Raw genomic sequence first — 26,276 nt, 5'->3', positions numbered from 1 at the left:
TGTTAGTGTATAAGAAAGCCACTGATTTCTGTACATTGACTTTGTATCCAGCCATGTTACTGAATTGCTGTATGAATTCTAGAAGTTTGGGGGTGGAGTCTTTAGGGTTTTCCATATAAAGAATCATGTCATCTGTGAAGAGAGAGAGTTTGACTTCTTCATTGCCAATTTGGATACCTTTTATTTCTCTTTGTTGTCTGACTGCTGTTGCTAAGACTTCTAATAATATGTTGAACAAGAGTGGTGAGAGTGGGCATCCTTGTCGTGTTCCTGATCTCAACAGGAAGGCTTCAAGCTTTTTCCCATTGAGGATGATCTTTGCTGTGGGTCTCTCATAGATAGATTTGAGGAAGTTCAGGAATGTTCCCTCTATCCCTATACTTTGAAGCGTTTTAATCAGGAACGGATGCTGGATTTTGTCAAATGCTTTTTCTGCATCAATTGAGAGGACCATGTGTTTTTTCTCTCTTCTCTTATTGAAATAATCTTCGACAAAACAGGAAAAAATATCCAGTGGAAAAAAGACAGTCTCTTCAATAAATGGTGCTGGGAAAACAGGACATTATATGTAGAAGAATGAAACTCAACCATTCTCTTACACCGTACACAAAGATAAACTCAAAATGGATAAAAGACCTCAACGTGAGACAGGAATCCATCAGAATCCTAGAGGAGAACATAGGCAGTAACCTCTTTGATATCAGCCACAGCAACTTCTTTCAAGATATGTCTCCAAAGGCAAAGGAAACAAAAGCGAAAATGAACTTTTGGGACTTCATCAAGATCAAAAGCTTCTGCACAGCAAAGGAAACAGTCAACAAAACAAAGAGGCAACCCACAGAATGGGAAAAGATATTTGCAAATGACAGTACAGACAAAAGGTTGATATCCAGGATCTATAAAGAACTCCTCAAACTCAACACACAAAACAGACAATCATATTAAAAAAATGGGCAGAAGATATGAACAGACACTTCTCCAATGAAGACATACAAATGGCTATCAGACACATGAAAAAATGTTCATCATCACTAGCCATCAGGGAGATTCAAATGAAAACCACATTGAGATACCACCTTACACCAGTTAGAATGGCCAAAATTAGCAAGACAGGAAACAACGTGTGTTGGAGAGAATGTGGAGAAAGGGGAACCCTCTTACACTGTTGGTGGGAATGCAAGTTGGTGCAGCCACTTTGGAGAACAGTGTGGAGATTCCTCAGGAAATTAAACATAGAGCTTTCCTATGACCCTGCACTTGCACTACTGGGTATTTACCCCAAAGATACAGATGTAGTGAAAAGAAGGGCCATCTGTACCCCAATGTTTATAGCAGCAATGGCCACGGTCGCCAAACTATGGAAAGAACCAAGATGCCCTTCAACGGATGAATGGATAAGGAAGATGTGGTCATATACACTATGGAGTATTATGCCTCCATCAGAAAGGACGAATACCCAACTTTTGTAGCAACATGGACTGGACTGGAAGAGATTATGCTGAGTGAAATAAGTCAAGCAGAGAGAGTCAAGTATCATATGGTTTCACTTATTTGTGGAGCATAACAAATAACATGGAGGACATGGGGAGATGGAGAGGAGAAGGGAATTGAGGGAAATTGGAAGGGGAGGTGAACCATGAGAGACTATGGACTCTGAAAAACAACCCGAGGGTTTTGAAGGGGCGGGAGGTGGGAGGTCGGAGGAACCAGGTGGTGGGTATTAGGGAGGGCATGGATTGCATGGAGCACTGAGTGTGGTGAAAAAACAATAAATACTGTTACGCTGAAAAGAAATAAAATTTTTTTTAATTAAATAAATAAATAAACAAACAAACAAATAAATAAATAAAAGTGGTATGGGCGGGGCGCCTGGGTGGCTCAGTCAGTTAAGCGGTTCAGGCCAGGATTCTGGAGTCCAGGAGTCCAGGGATGGAGTCTCGCATCAGGCTCTCTGCTCAGCAGGGAATCTGCTTCTCCCTCTGCCCTTGGCCCTGATTGTGCTCTCTCTCGCTCGCTCACTCTCAAATAAATAAATCTAAGATCTTTGGGGAGATAAAAAAAAAAAAACAAAAACAAAAACAAAACAAAACCGCTAAGAGGCAGACTGTCTGTATTCATAAAATGTGCTTGCAATGGGCAGAGCGCTTGGACTCCTGAGTTGTATGGTGGTGCATGTGGCTGTTGGCCTTCTTTTCCCTGGACTGGATGCAGAACTCCTCTATCTCTGACAGCACTGCTGGTCTTTTCTCTCTGCCTGGGCTGCATGCAGTCACCTGGGACACGGCTCACAGAATGCCTGCCCCCAGATTTAGGACATTTCATCAGATGTTGTAGTTCTTTATCTCCCCTGGTCTCATGAAATATTCCTATTTAAGGAGTAGTTACCAAAACTATGACTATGAATAGATTGTCATTCCTTTATTCTTTTTAACTTCTGTTTTTCATTTTTCATGCTCCTCAGCTTGTGTGCAAGGAAAAATGGGTAACATCAAACACATAGTGTGCCCCATTCCTTCTATGAGATTACACATTTGTTAACAGTGTTTAAAAGTCTGACCCTTTCTATCGGGTGACTTTGTACAGAATACCCCCAAATGTCTGCATTTTTGTAGACTAAAATGTCACATTTCTTTTGTAGGTTTTTTAGGGTTTGTTTGTTTGTTTGTTTGTTTTGTTTGTTTTGTTCCCCCTGAGGGGGCTGATGGAGAGATAGACTAGGTGACTGCTTTCTGCACCAGAGCCATCCCATCCCTACGTAACAGAGGCTGTCCTATTAACTTAAACAACTAAATTATTAATAAGATTTTTGACAAACATGGAATGGGAGCAAATGAAACCAAAAGGTCTTGTAGAATGTATCATCTGGGATAGAAAACAACACAGAAGATAATCTCCATTCAGTTACAGAACACAGCCCTCCAGGCAACTCCCATTAAATGTGTCACTACCCGGTGCTGGGACCACAGACATTCATTTCCATAGACACAGAATTTCTCTCTTTGGACTTGTGTAAACAACAGCAGTGGCGTTCACTATCTTTTCTTTTACCAGATGCCATGCAGACTACCATCTTTACAGACTATTCATCACTAAACGTTGCAATTTCCAACACTATGGTTTACGCAACATGGAGCCTATAAGCTCCTTGATAAAATCTGGGGCCTCCCTAATCTTATCAAAAGCACAGAATGGATTGAAAACCTAGAGCACCACGCGCTGATCCTGTCTTTAGACAGCCAGGTGACCTTAGCAAGGTACTCTGTGTCTCCTAACCTCAGTTTATCTTTACAAATAAACCAGACTGGAAGGTGTCCAAAGTCCTTCTCAGTGTCTAGGTACGTGCATTATGGTCACAGGTGGCTTATCAGCATGTGGTCAAATCCATCCACATTCTATTATTAATCATCAGTGCCACCAGATTTGACACCTGAGGGAATTTCTCTGTTCTGATCATCTTAATTTTCCAGAAGAGAAAGAAAGTGTAGAGAAACTAAATGCATTCTCCAGTTTTACACCAAGAGGTAAAACTGGGGTTTACCATGTGTCGTCTTGGATTCCTAGTTTAAATCTTCACCAGTAGTTGATTCAGCTCACAAGGACTACAAGGCAGGTATTGTGCCTCATGCTGCACCTCCATATTAGTTTCAACTTCAAAACAGGTCTACTTATCCCCCAAATCAATGATTATAAAATGCTCAGGGCTTACAATCTGATATGTACTGATCATAACTAAAGGGCCATATTTGTGGAATTTGAATTGTTTTAATTTTACACCTTAGATCTAACTATCCTGTTCCCGCACTGGCACCATCAGCAAAATGCTGTGATTGTGCAATTTACTCATCTACTTACTTCCAGAGGGCTACTTTCTGGATCAGAACAACTAAAGTAAACATGTCACCCATAACAACTATGTGTCATCCTAAGCCACTGCCATCCAACAGACACCTCTCGACCTTGGAGGATGGGGAAGATAGAAATTTCATAAACCCCTTTACCCTGTGGCTGAGCCACAACGCTCTTGCTTTTACCCTGGGATCTTTGAGATCTTTGTCCAATGTGGCTTGATGATAATAATGGTAAATATCATCATATATTTACATATCTACTGGATGAATCACTTGGGAGAAGGAAAAATAATTAAAATCCCAGGCAGTTCCAAATTAAATAAAGAACCGGTAAGACCAACTACCTTTTTCTTTGGAAATCTGCCCTACAGATTCTAGAGAAATAAGATGGTTTGTGTGGAATATTAATCCATGTTCAGGAGCTAATGGCAAAACTGTAAAAACTCCCTTGGGAGAGAGGAGGAAATTGTATCTCAGTTCGGCCAGACCAGTCGGACAGTCTAGGGCCAGAGGCAGAGGAGGAGATGAGGAGGAAGGTTCTAGCTGCTGTACCCTGTTTCCTCCCTTATTTTTCCCTGAAAAAGTAGGGTGAGGAGATGTTTGTTTTACTACACCTGTTAACCTTGACTGTCACTTTCTGGTTGGGCCTGGATTGCGGGGCATTCAGAACCTGGAAAATTGGCAACATGATTGCATAAGCCCATACCCTGGATCCAACTAATTGTTCTTCCCATCACTGCTACAAGACAGAAGGGGTACCCAGAACAAGGGACTGGGAAAGATCCGTGGAGAAGATGGTAATAGACTTGTGGGAGAGTCATGCAGTTGTTCAATAGTATGGGCTCCTCAACCTGAAGGGAACCTCACCCCCACACAGTTGGGGGACATAAGCTCTTGTCTCTTGGCTGATAATGCTAGCCAATGATGATCTCAATTTAAGAAAGGGAAGTTTACAGGGAAGGATATATAGTGGGGTCTCTATTGGAGAGAGACAAAATTGAATAAAAATGTAGGCCAGATGGGAAAAACCAAATGGAACCAATAAGATAACAATAGAAAAAACTAAAAAATACTTGGTAGAACATAAGAAGGAGTTTGGAAATATGAATCAGGAGCAATAAATATGAAGAAATAACTGGGTATAATAAATATTTTTTTAAAAAACCCACAAGTGATCAAAGTAATGAGTTAAGTAGATAGCCTGAATGTCAGAAATGAATACTGTTGGAAAGTGGCAGAATGAACCAGACTGTTAGATCAGGCAATATCCTGCAAGGCATCAGGAACTAAAAATTCGATGGGGAAAAAACAGAGGAAGAATGAAGTATAGATGGAAGATGAAAGTAGGAATTGCAACTCTGTCTACTTGCCATCTGAAAAGAAAATAAGACAATTAGTGAAAAGATAATAATCAAGATTTTTCCTAAATGTTAAATATAAGACCTCAAAATAAAAATTACGAGTAGAAAGGAAAATAAATTAAAAACACATCCCACTCACAGCCAGGCATATTTTAGTGGCATCCAAAAAGATTCAAGTCCTCCAAAGAAAACATACAAATGGCCAACAGACACATGAAAAGATGCTCAACATCACTGATCATCAGGGAGATGCAAATCAAAATCACAGTGAGGTATCAACTCGCACCTGTCCAAATGGCTAAAATCAAAAACACAAGAAACAGCAAGTGTTGGCGAGGATGTGGAGAAAGAGGAACCCTAGTGCACTGTTGGTGGGAATGCAAACTGGTACAGCCACTGTGGAAAACAGTATGGGGCCTCCTCAAAAAACTAAAACTACAATTACCATATGATCCAGTGATTCCAATATGAAAATACTAATTTGAAAAGACAGATGCACCCTTAATGTTTATTGAAACATTATTTACAATAGCCAAATTATGGAAGCAACCCAGTGTCCACTGATAGATGAGTGGATAAAGAAAACATGGTATAGATCTATAATGGAATATTACTCAGCCATAAAAATCAATGAAATCTTGTCATTTGCAATAATATGGATGGAGCTAGAGAGTATAATACTAAGTGAAATAAATCAGTCAGAGAAAGACGAATACCATATGATCTCATGCACACACGGAATTTAAGAAACAAAACAAATGAATAAAGGAAAAATAGAAAAAAAAACATTCTTAACTATAGAGAACAGAGATGGGTAAATAGAAGGGGATTAAGAGTACGCTTATCATAATGAGCACTGAGTAATGTCTAGAACTGGTGAATCACTGTATTGTACACCTGAAACCAATATAACACTGTATGCTAATTACACTAGAATATTAAAAAAAATTCAAGCCAAAGAGAAACTTCAACCATATTCACTAGAGTGAAAGCAGACAAAGGTCAGAATGACGTCACGCTTCTTGAAAGCAACAACAGATGCAAGATAATGGAGCAGAGTCCCCACAATGCTGAAGAAAAACTAACCTTGGACCTAGAATTAAATACCTGGGTAAATCAGTATTTATATGTGAAGGCAAAGTTAATATATTCACAGGCATATAAAACATCAGAAAAATTCACCCTTTATGGCCCATTTGAAGTAATTTTTGGAGAAAGCAAAAAGATATAGGAAGCAAAGATAAGAAAAGAATTTAATGTTTATGGTTGTTTAAACAAGCAAAACTTACAAAGGTCTGCTTGGCACATAGTAAGTACTCAGGAAAAACGAGCAACTATTATCTTTGTTTTCAGTATTCTGTTAAATAGTTGTGCAGAGGGGCCCCTGGGTGGCTCAGTGGGTTGAGCCTCTGCCTTCAGCTTAGGCCATGATCTCAGGGTCCTGGGATCGAGCCCCACATGGGGCTCTCTGCTCAGCGGGGAGCCTGCATCCCTCTCTCTCTCTGCCTGCCTCTCTGTCTACTTGTGATCTCTTTCTCTCTCTGTCAAATAAATAAATAAATAAATCTTTAAAAAAAAAAAAAGTTGTGCAGATATTGACATCCTCAGCATTCTACAAAACTGAAGTAAATGCTTTTCAAAGTTCTTTACTAAGAATGACATTACTAGGGGCGCCTGGGTGGCTCAGTGAGTTAAGCGTCTGCCTGTGACTCAGGTGTGATCCCAGGGTCCTGGGATGGAGCCCCACATCAGGCTCCTTGCACGGGGGAGTCTGCTTCTCCTTCTGCCCCTCTCCCCTGCTCATGCTCTGTCTTACCCTCTCACTCGCATTCTCTCTCTAGAATAAATAAATAAAACTGTAAAGGAATGACATTTACTTGAGATTATTTAGCAGATATCATTCATTCATTCCCACATTTGGAAGATCCCATTTAATCTTATGAAGCCTTTATCCAAATGCTTGATAATAACTTTCTCTGCATGCATCCATTAGCATTATACTGACAGATTTTCTAATATTGGACTATCCATGCAATCCTCAAGTAAATCCCATTTGATTATGATAAATGTCTTCCTGGTGGGGGCGGGTGTTCTGTGCATTTTATTGTTACGTTAGCTAATATTTTCTTTAGTATTTAAAAATGCTACTGACTTTTTGTTACTGTCTGGCTGTCTTGCTGAACTTACTCATTTTCATAGTTTGTTAATTTTCATGGCTTTCACTTATCAATAATAATTTTACCTCCTCCCTTTTAATCTTTATGCTCCTTTTTCGTTTTTCCCGTGTGGTAGCACGTGCTAGCTGAAGCATATGGGCTTTGGAGAGAGACTTATCTGTGGACCCTGGGCACAAGGTCTTGGTACGTCTTGGTACATCACCTGAAAAGTAGTAAGAAAAGCACCCCAAGGAGTTTATGAGGATTCCACAAGTTGAAATGCTGGGCACGCGGCCAACAATAGATGTTAACTATTGAAATATTTACTAAATATGTGTTATTACATCCAATATTTTTTCCTCTACCCTTTCTTCTGACTCACCCACTGGGTCCAGAGGTTTCACTTTCACTTACTGGAGGGCGTGTGATGTAGCGAGCACTGGGCGTTACTATGGAACTAATGAATCACTGAACTCTACCTCTGCAACTAACAATACACTCTCTGTTAATTAATTGAATTCAAATAAAAGAAAAGAAAAGAACACGGGATACCTAATCCCATCTTAGAAGTTTAGGAAAATCTCCCCAAGAAAATAATATGGAAGTGAAACCTCTGGACCAGGTGGGTGAGTCAGAAGGAAGGGTAGAGGAAAAAATGTTGGATGCAATAATGCATTCCCGAGGAGGGACGTGCATGCCCACATCCTTCGCCAGGACAGAAAGCACAGCATGTTTAGAGAATGGACAGCTGTTCTGTAGAAGTATACTGGATGACTCAGCTCTTCGGTTACCAATATTAATTGTTCCAGTAGATAACGATTTGGTGAAAGAAATTATGTTTGGTTCGGTTTTTTACCCCTAAGAGCACTTGGCAACCATGCACTGAAAAAGTGCTCAATAAATATTTGCTATCTTTAGGAAAGTTTCTGGTCCACTGTAAGCCTACTTGATTCAAAACCATAGCCTGGGACCCAATACTTTACAAACTGCCGAGGCTAAAAAGTAATTCGTCTTGAATTAAGAAAGGTCAATATTTAGAAGAGAGATGCCTCAATATCAAATCTAAATCAGCCATCATAAAACCATAGGTCTTAAGTTTTAGAGGTCCTTCACAAAACAATGAGAAGAGTCCAGGGGTAAAGTCTAATGCTATAAAATACAGACTCTTAAAAATCTGACATCTGGGATTACTGCAAGTTTTAAAGTGACATAATAAAGTTGTTATGACTATGTATTTGTTTCCTTGGATTCTCAGGAGAAGGAGCACTAAATAAATTAAATATTAACAGTACTCCTATTTTTATACATATCTTTTCATCTTTTTTGTATTCTGAAATGAATTTTTTTCAAAATACTTGGCAAATAGAATTAAGAAATTGAAAAAAAATTCTATTCAATGAAATTTAGAAAATAGGGTGTGGGGTTTTTTCTGTTTCCTTTTGTTTATTGAAGGATTTTTTTTTTGCAATTTATAAAATTATCCACTCATTAACAACTGGCACAAAATATTAAACACTACCCCCCCCTTTTTTTTTTTAGTTCTAACAGGCTCATGCTAATCTAAAGAGCTCATATGCATCCTCCTAAAAATTAATATAAGGATTCTATCAGTAGCCTGACCCAAATTAGATCCTCAAGAAATTCTGTTTCCCTTCCTGACTCTGACAATATGCTGGGATTGGTTTTCCCATGCTGGAGAATGGTTTTTCCATTTGCTGGGAATGGTTTTCCAACAGCCATATGATCACTGATGATTTATTTCCAGTCAAATGTAGTCAAACTCCTTTTCTCAAAACCTTTTATGACTTGGCCCCTCACCAATACGTGACAGATTATTGACAACAAAAATAACATTATTAAACATCTATTATGTGCCAGGCAAGGTGCTAGGCAGAAAAGGATGAGGTGTTTCCCAAACTCCAGCCTTTCTAACTCCATCATCACAATTCTTGTCATCCTTGGTACCACTTTTGTCATTTACTCAAGAGGAGAGTCCATAGGAACACAAGTCAATATAATGAAATACTGCAGATACTATTAGAGAAGTATCCATCAGCAGGGGACAGAACAAAGGAGAAATGTAGTCAGTACTTCCTGGGGGCTTGAGAGGAGGTAAAGCAGGGAATTTGCCTTGAGAACTTCACAGAGTAAGAGACTCTTTAAAGACTGGTATATTAAAAAAATTAAAAAAAAAACACCTCATGGATACAGAAAACAGATGGGTGGTTTCGGGAGGCAGGGTGTTGAGGAGTGGGTGAAATGGGTAGAAGGAGCCAAAAGGTACAAACTTCCAGTTATAAAACAAGTAAGCCATGGGAATGTAATGTACAGTTAATACTGTATTGCATATTTGAAAGTTTCTAGAAGAGTAAGCCTCTCTTGCATGCGGGCTTTAGGGTAGGATGGGAAGAGACACATAATTCAGTCCATAATGGTTACCTTCCCCAAAACTGAAAAAAATCTGAACTCCAAACCTATCTGACCCTAAGAGTTTTGGATAGGGTACTATAAACTTAGCAGTATGTCAGATAGTTACAGGTGTATGGAGGAGAGTTTAAACACAGTGCTGATGGGAGTCCAGTAAAAAGTACATGTGTTAGGGAAAACCTCACTGCAAGCGGGATATTGAACCAAGCCAATGAGGTAAGGGAGTTGGCTATATCTGAGAGAAGAGCCGTCTAAGTAGGGGAACAGCAAGTTCAAGGACCCTTAGATAAGAACAGAGAATAATGTGTGATGAGGGCCAAGGTTGTCATTGTGACTGAAACAATGAGCTAAAGGAAGAATAGTGGGTAACATAACATAAAAATTACTTAGGGCCTTACTGACCATTATAATGGAATTAAGGTGAGAAGGCAAAGAAGGGTTCTGAATCGAGGAGGAGCATGACCTAATTACTGTTTTAACAGGATGACAATGTGTGGCTGATCATCTCCAAAGATGGCTGTCATTATTGGCACCTTCCCTCCCTCAGTGAACAAGCATGACAAGCTACCCAGCATGGGTCTGGTCCATGTCCTCTCCCACTGAAATTGGGATGGCCTTCTAACTTGCTCTTCCCAAAAGAATGAAACAAATGTAAAGTCTGGGAATTCTATACCCAGGCCTTAAGAGGATTTGCAGCTCCCACTTCCTCTTTTATGGAAGCTGAATACTGTATAAGAAGTCTGACAACCCTGAGACCATCACAGTATGAGAAAGCCCAATCTAGCCATGTGGAAAGGCCAAATGGAAAAGAATGAAAGAACCCACCCAACAGCCAGACCCAATACCTTGAACTTTCTCAGACAGTCCTTGGACAACTGGAGTCAGCTGAGACCACAGACATTGTGGAATGGAAACAAGTCATTGTCACCATGTCCTGTCCAAATTTCTAGCCTCCAAACCTTGAACAAATAAAATGGTTCTTGTTTCACACCATGAAATTTTGGAGGAGTTTATCACATAGCAATTAAAAACGGATATTAAAATTGATAATGAGACCACGTGGTTGGTAGACACCTCATGAAGAGCAACAAGGCTACTCTTTCTAGTTCAAGTTAGAAAGGCAATAATACACTTCTTCCTGAAGGCTGGGGGGAGGGCAACTCACATTACATAGCGGCCAAATGTCTGGCAACACCACAACAATATGGAAGAAAATGTATCTAATGAACTCGTGGATCTGGCTAAGAAGATTTCTGAGCATGATAGCTGGCTTCATTTCGCTGCCTAGGATTCATTACAGGAAGAGACAGATGAACTGAAGTGTTCAAGCGGAATTTAGAGGAAATTGTTCAACCCAATACTTGCCAGCTTAGAAAAGAAAACTTTTCGTCATTCTCCTCTCCAGACAGCAAAAGATTCTCAAAGAAAGAAGCAGTCTTAGGACAAAGTTTAAATCCAAGGTCTATTCTTACAATGTGCTCTGAGGTTAAAGATCAAATCAAGTGCGTGGCTGGAAGATGCCTCATTAAGACCTTACGTGAAGGCAGTGCCTCCTAGACCCAGCCAGCGGGACAAAAATGTTTCCAAAAACCTTAAGGGTTTCTTCTACAGCATTCTGACTTGTAGCCAAAATAAAGAGGGGAATATTTTAAGTGTCTTCTGGGTACGTCTTTCTCTAATGGAGTGAACCTCAATAAAATTTATAGGAAGCCCTCAAGATTTAAAAGAAAAATGTACTTAAAACAAAAAAAACAGAAAAACAACCTCACCACCAGGTAAGCAAAAGGAAGGACACAAAAGGTCCTTAGATCCAACTCAGAGCAGGAAGTAGCCTCTTCAGTTGCAGACAAGCGCTATTTCTTGTGGAAAAGAAAGAAAGATTAAAGGCGGGGGCCTTTCACTTTCCAGCCAGCCCAGATGAGGTGCCAGAGGTAGGAATGAAGAAACCTGCCAGAATGTTTCCTCCTCAGTGGCCTTGTAAGAGCTAAGGAGCTGAATGTGGTGCAAACTGCAGAATCATGATAAATAACAAATTACTGTTTGTTAAGCCCGTGGTTTCTGGGTGTTTCTGATTGTTTGTTTTGAGGGTTTGCTTGTTTGTTTTGTGAGTTTGTTTGTTTAATGCAGGCAGGGCAAGTAACAAGCTTTCTGGCTGCTGTGTCCCGTTGAGAACAGGCAGGGGAGAGGGCCAAGTACAGCAGCAGGGAGACCAATCTTGCAGTAATACCATGAGGCATGACAAGAGTGGCTTAGGTCCAGGTGGCAGTCATGAAGCTGGCGAGAAGTCAGATGTGGGATATACTACTCTGCAGGGGCAGCTGGACGGCCTGGTGGCAGATTAAAATGTGGGGTATGAAAAAAAGAGAAGTAAGGACACCTCTGAGACGGACGAAGTGATCATGTATGCAGCTCCAAGAATGGAACTGCCACTAAGCGAGAGGAGGGAAACAGTGGAAGAAGCAGTTTGGAGGTTAAGCCAGGAATCCAGTGAGTCCTAGACCTTGCCTCAGAATCACTAACTAGACTGTTGTACTTAGGAGTCCGGAGTTCGGGGTCATGACTGGATACAGAAATCACCACTCTAGGAAGGCATTAACAGCCACGAGGCTGGATGAGATCACCAAGGGAGTGAGTTACACAGAGAAAGGACTGACCCCACTGACTCCTCTGTGTAGAGATTAGGGAAACAGAACCGGGAAGAGACCAAAATGAGTGATTGTGAGGCAGAAAGACAAGCAGGAGAGGTGGGGGACTGCCTGGAAGCCAAATGAAAAACAATGAAAACAACTCTGCTGAAGAGTATACTGGAAGAGAGTCAAGCCCTAACCGCTGGATCTAACATGGCAGGGCTTGGTACTTCTGACAAGAACAGATCTAGTGGAGCAGTGGGGAAGAGGACCTGCCCGGTTCAAGAGACAATGAGAAGAGAGAAACTGGAGACAGAAAGTAGAATTGACTTTGAAAGTTTTCCCGTAAAAGGGAGACCGAAAAAGCAGGTGGTGGCTGGGGAGAAACGTGAGGCCAAAGAGAGCCGTTTGTTGTTTTTGTTGTTGTTTATGGGAGAAATTACAGTGATGGCAAAGACCCATTAGAGAGAGACAAAAATTGATGACAGAAAGAATGAATTACCAGAGCTCTGTCCTTGAGCAGATAACAGGAATGAGACTGCATGTCTGTAGGATTGCAATGGATTTCTGGCTGGTTTCCTTCTCTCCAATTTGCTTTTTCTTCAATAAATCCTACCCCAGACTGACTTTCCCCAAATACTGTTTTAATGATAGTAGTCCACCATTGTTTTTGTTCTATTACATTTCCTGTTTTACTGGAAGTCCGCTTAGTTGTCAAGCTGTTGAATGTCCTCTCATCGAAGTCAATACAAATCAACCATGTGACCAACCCTTGGTTGGGCTCACACAGTCTTTATTCAAAATGTGACTGGAGACACACATATAATAAGATGAATTTACAGAGACAAAAACTAGCATAGCACCAAATAAATTCATATAAGGGAGAAAATAATTTTACCTGGGCAGTAGAAGGGGGCAGCAAAAGTTACGGAGGTTTGATGCTTCAGCAGTGCGCAGGAAGGAAGACAAGGAGTGAGCAGGGACAGCAAGTGTGTCTAGTGTCTAGAGCACAGAGCAGTGTGACCGGGACTAGCATGGAAGGGGAGCCCAGGCTGGGAAGGCTATCCAAGTCCCCAAGCCTGGCTAGAAGCTATTCTCCACCCCCACAGCCCCCCCCCCCCACCTCACGTTCCAGCCCCAACCCCCTCCCCTGCTTTCAATGGAAAGCCAGTTCTTTACCCCTCCCTCCCCTATACACACACACACACACACACACACACACAGTCTCTGCTTTAAGCACAATGAGCCATGGCAATCTACAAACCAACCTTAGGGGGCAGGCAATAGGCTGAACCAGATCAGAGATCTTCAAAGTAAACACCAGGCATCCCCAGGGAACCCCACTTCTTCCTGAGCTCTGTATGGATATAGAAGAGTTCTAAAAAAAACAATTTCCAGATCCTCTATTTCCATAGGAACCCTTTTTCACAAGTGATATGCTTGAAATGTGCCAACAGCGAGCATTTTCTGGCAAGTTCTCCTTTCCCATTTCCCCTTTTATAATTACCCTTCACCCATTTGACCAAAGAAAGGCACATCTCTCTCCCATTCACAATCTTACTATATGCCTTTCCTCCCCAAGGTGCCTAATAAAGGAGCAATTTGAAAAATTGATATTAGAGAAACATTCTTTCAGGAAAGCACTGATATCCACATTACCCATACCTACATTTAGGATACAAATTTCCAATATAGTTTACTTTTATGCCTCAAAATTACTTATCAAAAGTCAATGAATTACTTTGGTTACCTGTGTACTAATATTTAAAATAACTAAGGAATAATTTTGAACAAAACTATTTTAAAAATTAAATTTAAATGTATATACTTTTTGTTGCTGAGGAGTAAGAGGAGCACAGAAGTTGGAAAAATATATTGTAAAATTTCGAACTATAAAATGTTCAATTGAAGAATAATTGAAAATTTTAGAGGTCAGAGCTAAGAGTGCACAAGGGGTATTCCATTTCTCAAATTTCTATTAGAAGGCATATGAGCAAAATGCCCAGTGAGAATGAAATGATACAAGGGATTATTGAATGTGTCACAGGGCTTCTTCCCTGTGTCATTGTGATAAGTAGAACTCCCCCCCCCAACAACCAACCTTACAACCATTATATTTTCTTCTTGTAGAATCATTTTCAGTTTCAATTCCTTTATTTAACAAAATATTTTGTCACTCTCCGGATCCCTTCTGCAGTCTGTTAGCACTTGGAAAAACCTTAGCATTAGGAGAAGAAGCAACTATGCATGATTAGAACATGATGAGGGAATAGGCATTCAGACATTTTTTTATCAATTTTTATATAGTCTATATAAAAATACATATTTTGTATACACATACACACATATGTATCCATATGCACATACATATACATATATCTGTATACTTAAGTCCTTCCAAAAATGACCTGCAAGACACTACTAGAGTCACAGTGGGATAAAACACTGAAAAATATATGTATAGATATACCCTGCCTCCAGATATAAAATGAGCACAAATAACACTGCTGAACTGTAATGAAACCAAAGAGCTTCTTATTTCCTACATCTGATTTTAGTACTGAGGAACTTGGGGGAAAAAAAGATAAAGCAAAATAATAAATATATAATTAATAATAATTAGTCAAATTCACCACTATATAGCTAGTAGTGAGTATCTGCAGTACTAGCTAAAACCACAAAGGTTCTTTCAACTCCCCTATGGAATTTTTCCACTCAGTCCATTCCAATGGGATAGCAGCAAGCACTTAAGCATTGTTCAATCTCAATAGCCTGATGTAGCAATCTGCAACCACTGTGGAAGTAAACCAAAGAGCTAATATTGAACTAAGGAAAGCAGGTGGCTTCTTGCCAACCCTCATACCATAAAGCCTCTGAAAAAGCTTCTCAACTACTTGACTACATCACCTCGGTTGTGATATAATGGGAAAGGCTTCTGTTCTGATCTCTCCAGGAACCCCAGCTTTCGACTTGGATGGATGAATAGACAGATGGATAAATTCAGCACCCAGATCAATCCCCACATACTTACATCAGGTTCTATCAGCAAAAGCTGATGCAAATTAATGTTCTCATTCAGGAACCATGACAGAAACCTCTCCAAGGAACCAAACACATATAGACACTCGCATGAGTATCAGGTGATCATAAAGCTAATCTTTAAATATATAATTAATGATCGATGTCAATCATGCAAGTACCATATAAGCAGTATTACTCGAAAACCAACATTCTATCTTTATAACATGGCGTCAAAATGAAGTCATGGTTAGTTGTCACTGCCAAATTGTGGGAAACACTTATATGGAAATATCATTCTTCATAAATACCTGTGATCTTATATCTGTGCGGGCTAAATCCTCAGTTCTACCACTTAACTAGCTCTGTAACTTTGGGAATGTTACTCAGTTACCCCGTGCTCCAGTTTTCTCAGCAGTATAATACAGTTCCTACCACCACATAACTTTATTATGATGATTTTTAAAAATACATACTTGGAACAATGCCCAGTACGTAAAAGACCTCAACAAGTATCAGCTATAATTAATATGAATTATATTTCCCATATGGGAAATAATATATTTCCCATAATTCAAGTTGCTGGCAGAAAGACGGAACTCTCCATATTCTCCGTATTAACTAACCTTCAAAAGAATAGCTACCTAATGAACAAACGTAACAGGAAGCTCTAAGAGATAAATGAAGAAAAGGACAGTTTTCTAAATTTTAAAATGTTTTAAAAACTAGCTGGGGTTCGAGACCCACTTAAAAACCTAATTAGAGTTGTGGATATTTTCCTAAGAAAAATCCACTTACATTAATATTTCAGGGCTTCAATCATAGCCTTCCTGAAATCTACTCAGAGCCAGCAAACCTGAGATGGAGAACCTCCTGGGGTTTAAAATCCTTTAATTATCAAACTCTATTTCAATAAACTTTAAATCTCTGATTTTTTCTCTCCTTCAAAGATGTTGATAAATATGTATTTCATTAACAGCTAGTATGTCTTGCAAGAGAACTGCTGACATTTACGTATGAATCTCACCGGTGAAAACAGAAAGCATCAAATCATTGTCCTTAAGTCCACCAAAATCTGCAATAAAATTCCAAATTTCAGGACTACAACTCCAAACCAGTTTCTGGAGTTCCCATGCCAGACTTTCAGAGAATAGTGACTCCAAAGTATGGGAAGGGCAGTCTGGCTGGTTCAGTCAGTAGAACATGTGACTCTTGATCTTGGGGAAGTGACTTCAAGCCCCACATGGCATAGAGCTTACTTAATAAAAATAAATAAATAGATTAATAATAAATTAAAAAGCAAAGTATGGGAACACTGCCTACTAGAGCTTCAGGACCAGTGACCAACCTAACTCCTCTGTGTCACTCTGTCACAGAGCCAATGACCCTGCAGGAAAGGCCATTCTGAGTATGACTAAAACTCTGAGGAGAAAACTCATTGAGAAATGAAAGAATGTGACCTTAAAACACAATCGTAACAAACCTTTGGAACTTTCTGAGACTTAATTTGATTCCATAAAATTTTAAATTCTTTGTCACTTTTTAAAGCTAAGAAGGCTCTTACTTTTTCTCTTCAGTCCCTTCCTTTACATATCTTTATGTTCTTTTTGTACCTCCTTCCTCCACCACACCGCTTTTCAACAAAACAACAGGAGTTCTTAAATTGAATCAATTATTGCACCTTGATGCTTTCAGTAGAACAGCCCACCTCACAGCCATCCCCTCTGGGACACCGCAACCATCCACAGCTAATCTGTTCATTCAGTCAAGTCAGCAAAACCTCCTTAGGCACACTGACAAGATAAGGATGCCTATCAGTTACAAGTAGATGTCATCACCCCTGTAATAACTTTAGAAAGTAGCTTTAAAAAACACAATGGAAAAATAGCTAGCGACAACAACTTTGCTTCCAGTTTTGAAACTTCTAACTCATCTTGTTTAAGAATCTGTTCGTACACATTGTTTAGGAATAATCTTGCATTATGGCTAAATTGAAGCTCTCAAAATCTTAAACGCACAGCATTACATAAATTAAAATGAATTGTGTATGTCCGCAAAATGCAATCTCAGTAACACTGGGAAAAAATTAACTGGATTTTCATTTAAATCCACCTTGGATAAGGATTTTATTGCAACTAAGTTCTCCTGCATCTCTTCCAAGTTTCTAATACTGCTTTTCTAACAGATGAGTGGCTTGTACAGGGTTGGAACTAAGAATCCAAACCCAGGCCTGACTGCCCAGCAATAGCCATTTCTGCAAGTTCCTTTCCCTAGGAGGACAAGGGTCCTCATCCAAAAAGGGAAGGGTAACTCGATTTGGCAAACAAAGGTAGCGGCAGACGGGCAGAGTCCTACACACCTTTGCTCCGACCGAGAGGGAGTTTGGGAGGGGACAGGGAAGAAGCGCGGAGTTGCAGTACCTTTCTTGAACTCTCTGAGCTCGGTTAGGTGCAGAACTCAGCGCTCGGTGCTGCCAGACCGCGTCTTCTCCGCGGGGGCAGCCAGACGCACGTCCCTCGCTCTCCGCCGGTCAGCTGGCAAAGTCAGCAGCGCAAGGGAGAGCCCCGCGCGGGGGAGAGCCCGGCGCGGGGGAGAGCCCGGCGCGGGACGCTGCCTCCCGCGCCTCCGCTGCCTGCAACACCGAAAGACCCGGAGCGCACGGAGGAGCGGCGCGGGACCCGCCAGCGGACGAGCAAGCTGCGCACCTCTGGAAGCGGAGGATGGCGAGCACGGGGGGAATAAAGGGTCAGAAGGGGGAAAACCGCTCTGCGTAGTGCAGCCGAAAACCCGAAGTCGCGGTCAAGCGTTCCGCGTGAGAGGGCGGGGCGGCGCAACCCGCAGCTGGTGGCGGGAAACGGGTGGGTCCGCCCGGAGCTGGGAGAGGCCCGAGGCGTAGGCTTTCGGGGAAAATTCCATCAACTTTTCAACCACCACCACCTCCCCTCCCGGAGCCGAGAAGCAGAACTCTACCTCCATCGAGTCCGGGCTGCAGGGCTGGGGGCGGCAAGCGGCGCAGCGGGCAGGCGCTGCCACCAGGCTCCCTCAGCCTGGCGACGGGCTTCGACTGCGAGTCAGCGGGGGTTCCCCCTGAGCGCCCTGAACCCAGGGAGTTCCACCCCTCAACGAAAAGAAAAGTGAAAGAGAAAAGAGCAAGGAGCAGAGGGCAAGATAAACTTCCCCAGCGGCGGCTGGGGGAGGGGGATGTGGCAGCAGACCCTGAAAGATTGCCCCAGGTGTCCAGTTCCCCGCTCCCTTGGCTGGGACGCTCCGCAGGTTTCTGCCACTGCCAAATCCCGGGGTGCAGAACTTGAAGGGAGGAGGAGGTCAGGGAGCTCCGGCCCCGCCTCGCAGAAACGCCAGACCGCGGCTTCGGCCTGTGCCTTTATCTTTCCTGGCACCTCCAGGGAAAGCGCGAGAAGTCTCGGAGACCACCCCGGCCACCGCCCCTACCCAGCCTGGCTTAGGGCAGGAGGCTTCCCGGGAGAAGCCCGGAGACCTGGGCGCGTGGTTGAGCACCCAGCTGGCCCAGAGGTAAGGGAAAAATGTGTAGTAGGATCCAGCTGGGCTGGGCGGCTACTCCAGACCAGCCTCTCACCCCGCAGCGCAGGCTGGAAGAAGGCAGGCTCAGGTGAAGTCTTGTGGGAGAGGACGGAATGAAGACAGCTGGATGACTACTTTGTCCAAGGCAGTTGTGAGCACGGAGGTGAACTGGCAGACATGAGCCTGCCTGTGGATCACTTTTCCACTGTAGGGCACACTGGACTGTAAACACGGTGCATGACCCCATTAAAAATGGGACCCTGTGAAATGTTATTAGGGTATTTCACAATTGAAAGAAGGGACTAAGTTCTTTGAAGCTCAGTGATCCTTATGCCACACACAGTCAGCAGAAAAGTCCTCATGCCCAGTTTTGGAAATATTCTGAAGAACCTTGAACACATGTGAATCAGCGAAAATCCCTAATGGAAGGTCGTCCCCAAATTTTCCAGTTATGTCACAGAAAAACTGATACGGTTCCTTGGAGTTTAGTAAACATTGAACTACCTTTTCTTTACAATTACCTATTTTTTTAAAAAGAAAAATATTAGAAGTCATTTAAATATCAATTATGCATAAATTTCCACGTAAAATAATTTCATATTTTTATGAAAAAGTTGATCTCTAGATAGTCACATCTACAAAAAAGGTGATATATAAAAATCTAAAAACCATTTTTTACAACAATTCAAAAATTTACCGTAGTTGGAAATTATATTTAAAGAAATTAAACAGTCCTTTTCTGTCCAAGACAATGTTATGTTGAATTTTCTTGTAATAATGCCAATGATCTCAAATCTAATCTGACTTTTTCACAGCGATATGCTGAAGCTCTGATTTGCAGAATGGGCATTCATTGTGAGAGCAGGCGTGCAGCCGGATTGGATTCTGTTGCAAAGATAGTAGCCACAGGAGGAGGACGGTATGCGTACAGGTGAATATACAGATTAGGGATGGAGAAGGGGATTTATGTCCTATCAACCTGGACTGTGGAAGAACATCTTGGACTCCTGCAAAGTGAACTCCCTCATACCTCCTTCAGTATCCTTATGGATGCCGCTGGTAGCCTAAATAGATGTCCAGACAGTAAGACACCTTATTGGCTACACCTAGCCTCAACCAGCAGAGCCTGATATCATTGTTGCCAGAGGATGCATCATCACCGCTCAGACCCTGTTGTGCTTGGGCTGCCCAAGAGCACTAGAGAAAGCTGCTCTCTGCTCTTAGCCCAGGGGCTCCAGCTGCCCATGGAGCTGAATACCATCAGTATCTGACATCGCGCTTTGAACATTTGATCACCATGAGCTACTGGAGAGGTCCTCACAACACTCTGGGAAACCGATGGGAATTTTCTTCATAAACCTGAGTTTTAAAGTACAATCTGAACACTTAAGAATAATAAAATTGGTCTATAAATATTGATCCAGCTTCTAATATATGTGAGTTCTGCAACGAGATGGGCTGAATGGGATATAAAGCATTTGGTTAAGTTGGGGGGATTTTAAAAAAATTAACAATACAGTGAAAATGAAAATTATTCTAGCCATAAGATATGCTTTGCCCTAGTTGCCTCCCCAAGATGTAGGTCAAATTTGTTTTCTTAATTACAGAAAATAAAGTATTTTTGAATGAGTTATACAAGTGCCTACAATTCAATGATGCTGGATTTTCAGCATAATTTGTTTTTGTTGCACTGCTCTCAAACAGAGAAGTCTCATATAAGCAACTTTTATTTTCAGTTGCCACAGGGTGTTTGGCAAGATACTGAAAATTACTCACACCAATGAACAAGTAAATTCCACTGTATAAATTAAAAACAAAGATGAAGATTGATGAAATAGTTTGAAACCACTGTAAGATAACTCATAAAATTATGATGTAGAAAGATGTAAAAATTAGCGAAACCTTACAGAAGGGACTATAATAACCACTCTTTGAATTTGCAGAATTAATAATAAAATCATAGTTCAATAAATTTTTAATATCTGATTTTTCATTCCAAAGATAATGGTTGCCAATTGGGCAGTTGTCTTTAAAAGAAATTACTAATAAATGTTTCCTAATAGCTTTTGAGACAACGGGGAAGAAGTTAAAAGTTGGCTCGTCTGATTTAGTGTTCAAAGTCCATGACTGTGACCTTATCTATGATCCTAAGAACAAACCACAGGCCAAGAACTAAGGTGACTTTCTGCTCTTTAAAAAACTTGGCCCAAGACCCCTCAAGTTTCCATTTGATTAAAACATGCCTGAAATACAGCTTTAGCTCAAGGTTGCCCCCCACCTCTGGTGTTTGTTTCTGGGAGGTTGTTCATTTTTTTTGGTTTGGTGTTTTTTTGTGTTTTGTGTGTGGTTTTTTTGTTTTTGTTTTGTTTTGTTTTGTTTTTTGATGATCTTGATAATAGAGGGGGAACACTCTTCCTATTAAGGATTACTGAAGTTTTCAAGAGGTTCTTATATTTCTGCTTTGTCAGAGGTACAGCAATACTAGCTAATATTCTTAGAGTTCCTTTTGTATTCCTGAGTGCCTGCTCCGCACAAATGTTAGCTCTCAAGTATTCAATTCTTACAGCAATGCTATCAGTTATGAACTATCTCCATTTTACAGATGGAGAAACCAAAGCCCAGAGAAATTACACAACTTGCCTAAGTTCCCATGCAACTGACTGGCCCAGCAAGGATTTGAACTTCAGTGATCTTAAGTATACATGCCTACCCTCTGCCACCTCTGAATGGACAGCTACCCTCCACTGCGTGTAAAACAAAGGGTTCCTGAGGGAACCGTTCTTGAGGAAAAAAGCCATTGACTTCCAGGTGGTGTTTTCTCAGTCCCATTTTGTTTGTTCTAGAGGAACTTTAGCCGCTGTTAGGAAGGAAACTCATCAGTTCCATGAATTTCTGCTTCCTGATCTCATTGTATTTCTGTAATGAAACCACTATGGGTGTTGCAGCCCCTCTACAAATTGGTATTTGAATAAAGTGACTGGCCAAAGTCTAGTGGAGCTCAGCTGCAGATTGGGCGCAGCCAAGCTAGCAGCTGGCTCCTGGTAGACACGTGATTTGGTTTCAATTGAAGCATCAGATATACCCAAGGCAAAGGAGGAGAAAGGACACCTACTTTCAAGCTGCAGGGTAATTATAAACAGTTAAATCATAACATACTGAATTCTTAACGTATTTAAGGGTCTATAGAATCTTCAATGTTTGTGTAGTTAGCAATTGCAGGGAGGGGTGGTTAGGTAGAAATGAGATCATTTCATGTGCTGACAATACTGTACTGAATGAAATTTGAAGGATGAACTAACTAATCAAAATCTACTGCAAAGAACTTTACTTACCTTACTTAGATTTATAGTGAAAGTGTATCATAAATGTACACAATATGACTTGTGATGGCATTTATTTCAATGAGTAACTGTAAGAAAGGGATTTTACTTTTCATCATGGATAGGTGGAAAATTCATATGGAAAATACACATTTTCTTGAATTAGCTCTATAACTTAAATTTATGCATTTTTTACAACATGTAACCACCTTAACAAAAAGATGTGAACCGAAGCCAATAGCAATGGTAGGTGCATGTTAACATAGCTGACCAAAAAAAAAAAAAAAAAAAAAAAATTAAACTGACATCGCTTTTGATTTTGATTCTGTGGCTGGCAAATAGGCCCTAAATAAAAGTTTGTTGAATCTATTTTGGTAAGAAACTGTCTTTTCACAGTTTTAAAATTCTTGCTAGAATCAAAATCTGAGAATTCATAGAGCTACATGTAGATATGTGGGTATGTATACATCTATAAACACATATATACAAATGCACATATACATTCATAATATATATGTATATGCATATAAATGTACATAATAGTTCTTTGCAAGTATCGTGAAATAATTCAATAATTTACATAACTTAATTCTGTGGTCACTTTTTATTGCGTTTTTAACTAAACTGCCTTCAAAACATCCATCAAAATCAATTTTCAGAAACACTGACAAATATCAACTATGCCAATAGAAGGCTCATAATCATCTGTTAAAATACCATTAGTTTTGTTATTATAGGTATTGTTGTATGGGAAATGACCATGGTGAAATGCTGGCCTCCAATTACCATCTTGGAAGAATCAAAGTGAAAACACTTACAGACCATATTAAGATAAACAACATGATTTATTAAATCAATCTAAACCTCACAATGAGAAGCAAAAGAAAAGAAACCAGACACCTGGTTAAACACACTTAGGGAAGAGTGCATGGGGAGAAGACCCCACACCTGAAATCCTGGGTTACACAATGTTCATATAACCTCTCTCTCTGTCTCTCTTTCTCTCTCTGCCATATCATCCCTCTCTGATGATGGTGTAGTGATGAAGACCAAAGCTGAGGTGTGAATAAAGAGGGGATACAAAGATGAAATTTACCTAGGGCCAAAACACATGCTCTATTAGACATAGGAGTCAAGCTGTGTATTTCTAATTAGCCTCCTACACTTTTTGGACACAGAACATGTGAGGGTGGAATCGGACTATACTGGATATCACCAGTGAATGGCCAATTTAAAGGTGATGTATAAAAAAGTCTGCTGAGAAAGTCACCATCATATATATGACTTTCTATCCTTTCTATCTCTAAGTAGTATCCTTGTTTGTTCTTGCATGTATTTCATTATACCATACATTTTTTTTAAAAAAAGATTTTATTTGAGGTACCTGGGTGGCTCAGTGGGTTAAGCCTCTGCCTTCAGCTCAGGTCATGATCTCAGGGCCCTGGGATCAAGCTCCACATCGGGCTCTATGCTCAGCTGGGAGCCTGCTTCCCCCCACCCACTCTCTGCCTGCCCTTCTGCCTACTTGTGATCTCTGTCTGTCAAATAAATAAATAAAATCTTCAAAAATCTATTTTATTTATTTTTTTATTTGAGAGAGAAGAGAGAGCATGAGCAGTGGAAGGGCAGAGGGAGAAGGGGTTGGAGAAGCAGGCTCCCCACTGAGCAGGGAACCAGAGGCAGGACTCCATCCCAGGACCCTGGGATCATGACCTAAATTGAAGGTAGATGCTCAACCGACTGAGCCATCCAGGCGCCCCTGTACCATCCATTTTTAACATGTCTTTCAGGTTACAAATTTACAATTTATATTTAACCCATCTTATAAATTTGCCTATGCCTCACTAACTACTTATATATTGTCTATATTTAACACACATCCTATGATTTTCACCCATTTCTCAAAAGCGCTAGCCTACTTACTATCTATGATTAACACTTCTTAGGAGCTTTATCCATCTCATTGTTCTCTTGTATAGAAGAATCGAATGTTCTCTAGCAATATGTATTTTAGTAATTCTTTGTGCTAATGTGTTTTGTTTATTTGAGATTGGTATGCCTAGAGGCTTTTATCACCTTTATAAATATTTGTCCTGCATCAGGCATTGATGTCCTTAACCAAAAGCCCTATTGACCTATGGGATCATGGCTGATTGTGAAGCTATATCCTGCACACTTACACCATTCTATCTTGGATCTCAGGGACTCCATGGAATGAAGCCAAATGTGTTATGTTCCTTTGGGATATATAACAGTCTTAATGTTTTGGTACTCAGTAGAGGGGAGAAGGAGTTTAAATAGAGTTAAGAGATGATTTAATATTCTAACAATACTGTTTTAAAGAATCTTTTAAGGTCGACCTTATCGATCAAAATCTAGTTCAAAAACACATTAATTATGTAACTTTGATTTATATTATAAATGTATTTTATGTGTCTATTTATGGTTATATATGAGATCATATATGTACATATGACCCACTCCTAAAGCTATATTCTACCCATGTATTATATTTCAAGTGTGTTAGATGTAAAAAGAGTAGTGTTTACCAGTTTCCCAGAGTGGGTTTTGACAATTTACCAAACTAAACAACAAGCATCTAAATAAACCATGGATTAAAGAAGAAATCACAGAGGATATTATAAGATACTTTGAACTGAATGATAATGAAAACAAAATATACCAAACTTTGAGAAACTATCTAAAAACTAGTTCTTGGTTAAAAATTTATAATTATCAATACTGATATTGTAAGAAAAAAAGGTAAAATCCATAGAGTAAGCTTCCACCGTAAGAAACTAGAAACAAAAGACAAAATACAAAATTAAGAGAGGGAAACGATAAAGATAAGAGGTGAAATGGAGAAGAAAATCAATGAAAACAATTACAATGAAAAGGTCAATGAAATTGGTAAATCTTGACCTAAATTGGTCAAGAAAAAAGAGAGAAAGTATAAAATTACCAGTAGCAACTTTGAAAGAGGAGATATCACTATGTGTATTAAAGACATAAGAGAAAAATAATATTAAAGACAACTTATAGCAATAAATTTAACAACTTAAAAGAAAGAGACAAATTCCTTAAAAGCCACTAGTTACAAAGGCTGACATAAAAAAAAAATAATAAAATGTTTAAGTTATATCTATTACAGAAATTTAACTCATAATTAAAATTCTTCCCACAAAGAAGACTCCAAGTCCAAATGGCTTCACTGGAAAATTCTAATCACAAAAAATTAAGAATTCTGGAACAAACAATCCTAAAATTTGTATGGAGCCAGAAAAGACCCTGAATTGCCAATGAAATGTTGAAAAAGAAAAGAAAAACAAAGCCGGGTACATCATGTTGCCTGATTTCAGGCTATATTACAAAGCTGTAATCACCAAGACAGCATGGTACTGGCACAAGAACAGACACATACATCAGTGGAACAGAATAGAGAGCCCAGATATGGACTCTTAACTCTATGGTCAACTAATCTTCGACAAAGCAGTAAAAATATCCAATGGGAAAAAGGCAGTCTCTTCAAAAAATGGTGCTGGGAAAATTGGAAAGCTGCATACAGAAGAATGAAACTCAACCATTTTCTTACACGATACACAAAGATAAGCTCAAAATGGATGAAAGACCTCAATGTGAGATAGGAATCCATCAAAATCCTAGAGGAGAACACAGGCAGTAATTTCTTCAACATTGGTCTTGAACTTCTTTCAAGACATGTCTCCAAAGGCAAGGAAAAAAAAGTGAAAATGAACTTTTAGGGCTTCATCAAGAGAAAAACCTTCTGCATAGCAAAGGAAACAGTCAATAAAACAAAGAGGCAACCCACGGGATGGGAGAAGATATTCGCAAATGATACTATAGACAAAGGGCTGATATCCAATATCTATAAAGAACTTCTCAAACTCAACAACCAAAAAACAAATAATCAAGTCAAAAAATAGACAGGAAGACATGAACAGACACTTCTCCAAAGACA

General features: G+C 40.1%; 2 protein-coding genes across 5 annotated transcripts in view; one reads left to right on the top strand and one right to left on the bottom strand.

The window, feature by feature from the left end:
• Positions 1-19,042, bottom strand: part of IL15 (interleukin 15) — an 81,818-nt gene extending 62,776 nt beyond the window's left edge. Inside the window, exon 1 of one of the 4 annotated variants that reach the window (XR_013966395.1) lies at positions 18,408-18,731. The gene's annotated coding sequence lies outside the window, so the exon portion shown is untranslated. Of the gene's footprint in view, positions 1-17,857 lie in introns of all 4 variants that reach the window. The other 3 variants (XM_080796264.1, XM_080796266.1, XM_080796267.1) reach the window with 3 other exon arrangements.
• On the top strand, positions 17,997-20,395 carry LOC308338209 (uncharacterized protein). The gene is made up of 2 exons (XM_080796268.1): positions 17,997-18,968; positions 19,793-20,395. The coding sequence occupies exons 1-2, from the start codon at positions 18,639-18,641 to the stop codon at positions 19,910-19,912; spliced, it is 450 nt and encodes a 149-aa protein (XP_080652394.1). The 5' UTR covers positions 17,997-18,638; the 3' UTR covers positions 19,913-20,395.
• The last annotated feature ends 5,881 nt before the right edge of the window (positions 20,396-26,276 follow it).

Source organism: Martes martes (genome assembly GCF_963455335.1).
Source record: "Martes martes genome assembly, chromosome: 2".
Lineage (NCBI taxonomy): Eukaryota > Metazoa > Chordata > Mammalia > Carnivora > Mustelidae > Martes > Martes martes.
Note: the sequence above shows the minus strand (reverse complement) of the source record. Positions and strands in the feature narration are given on the sequence as shown.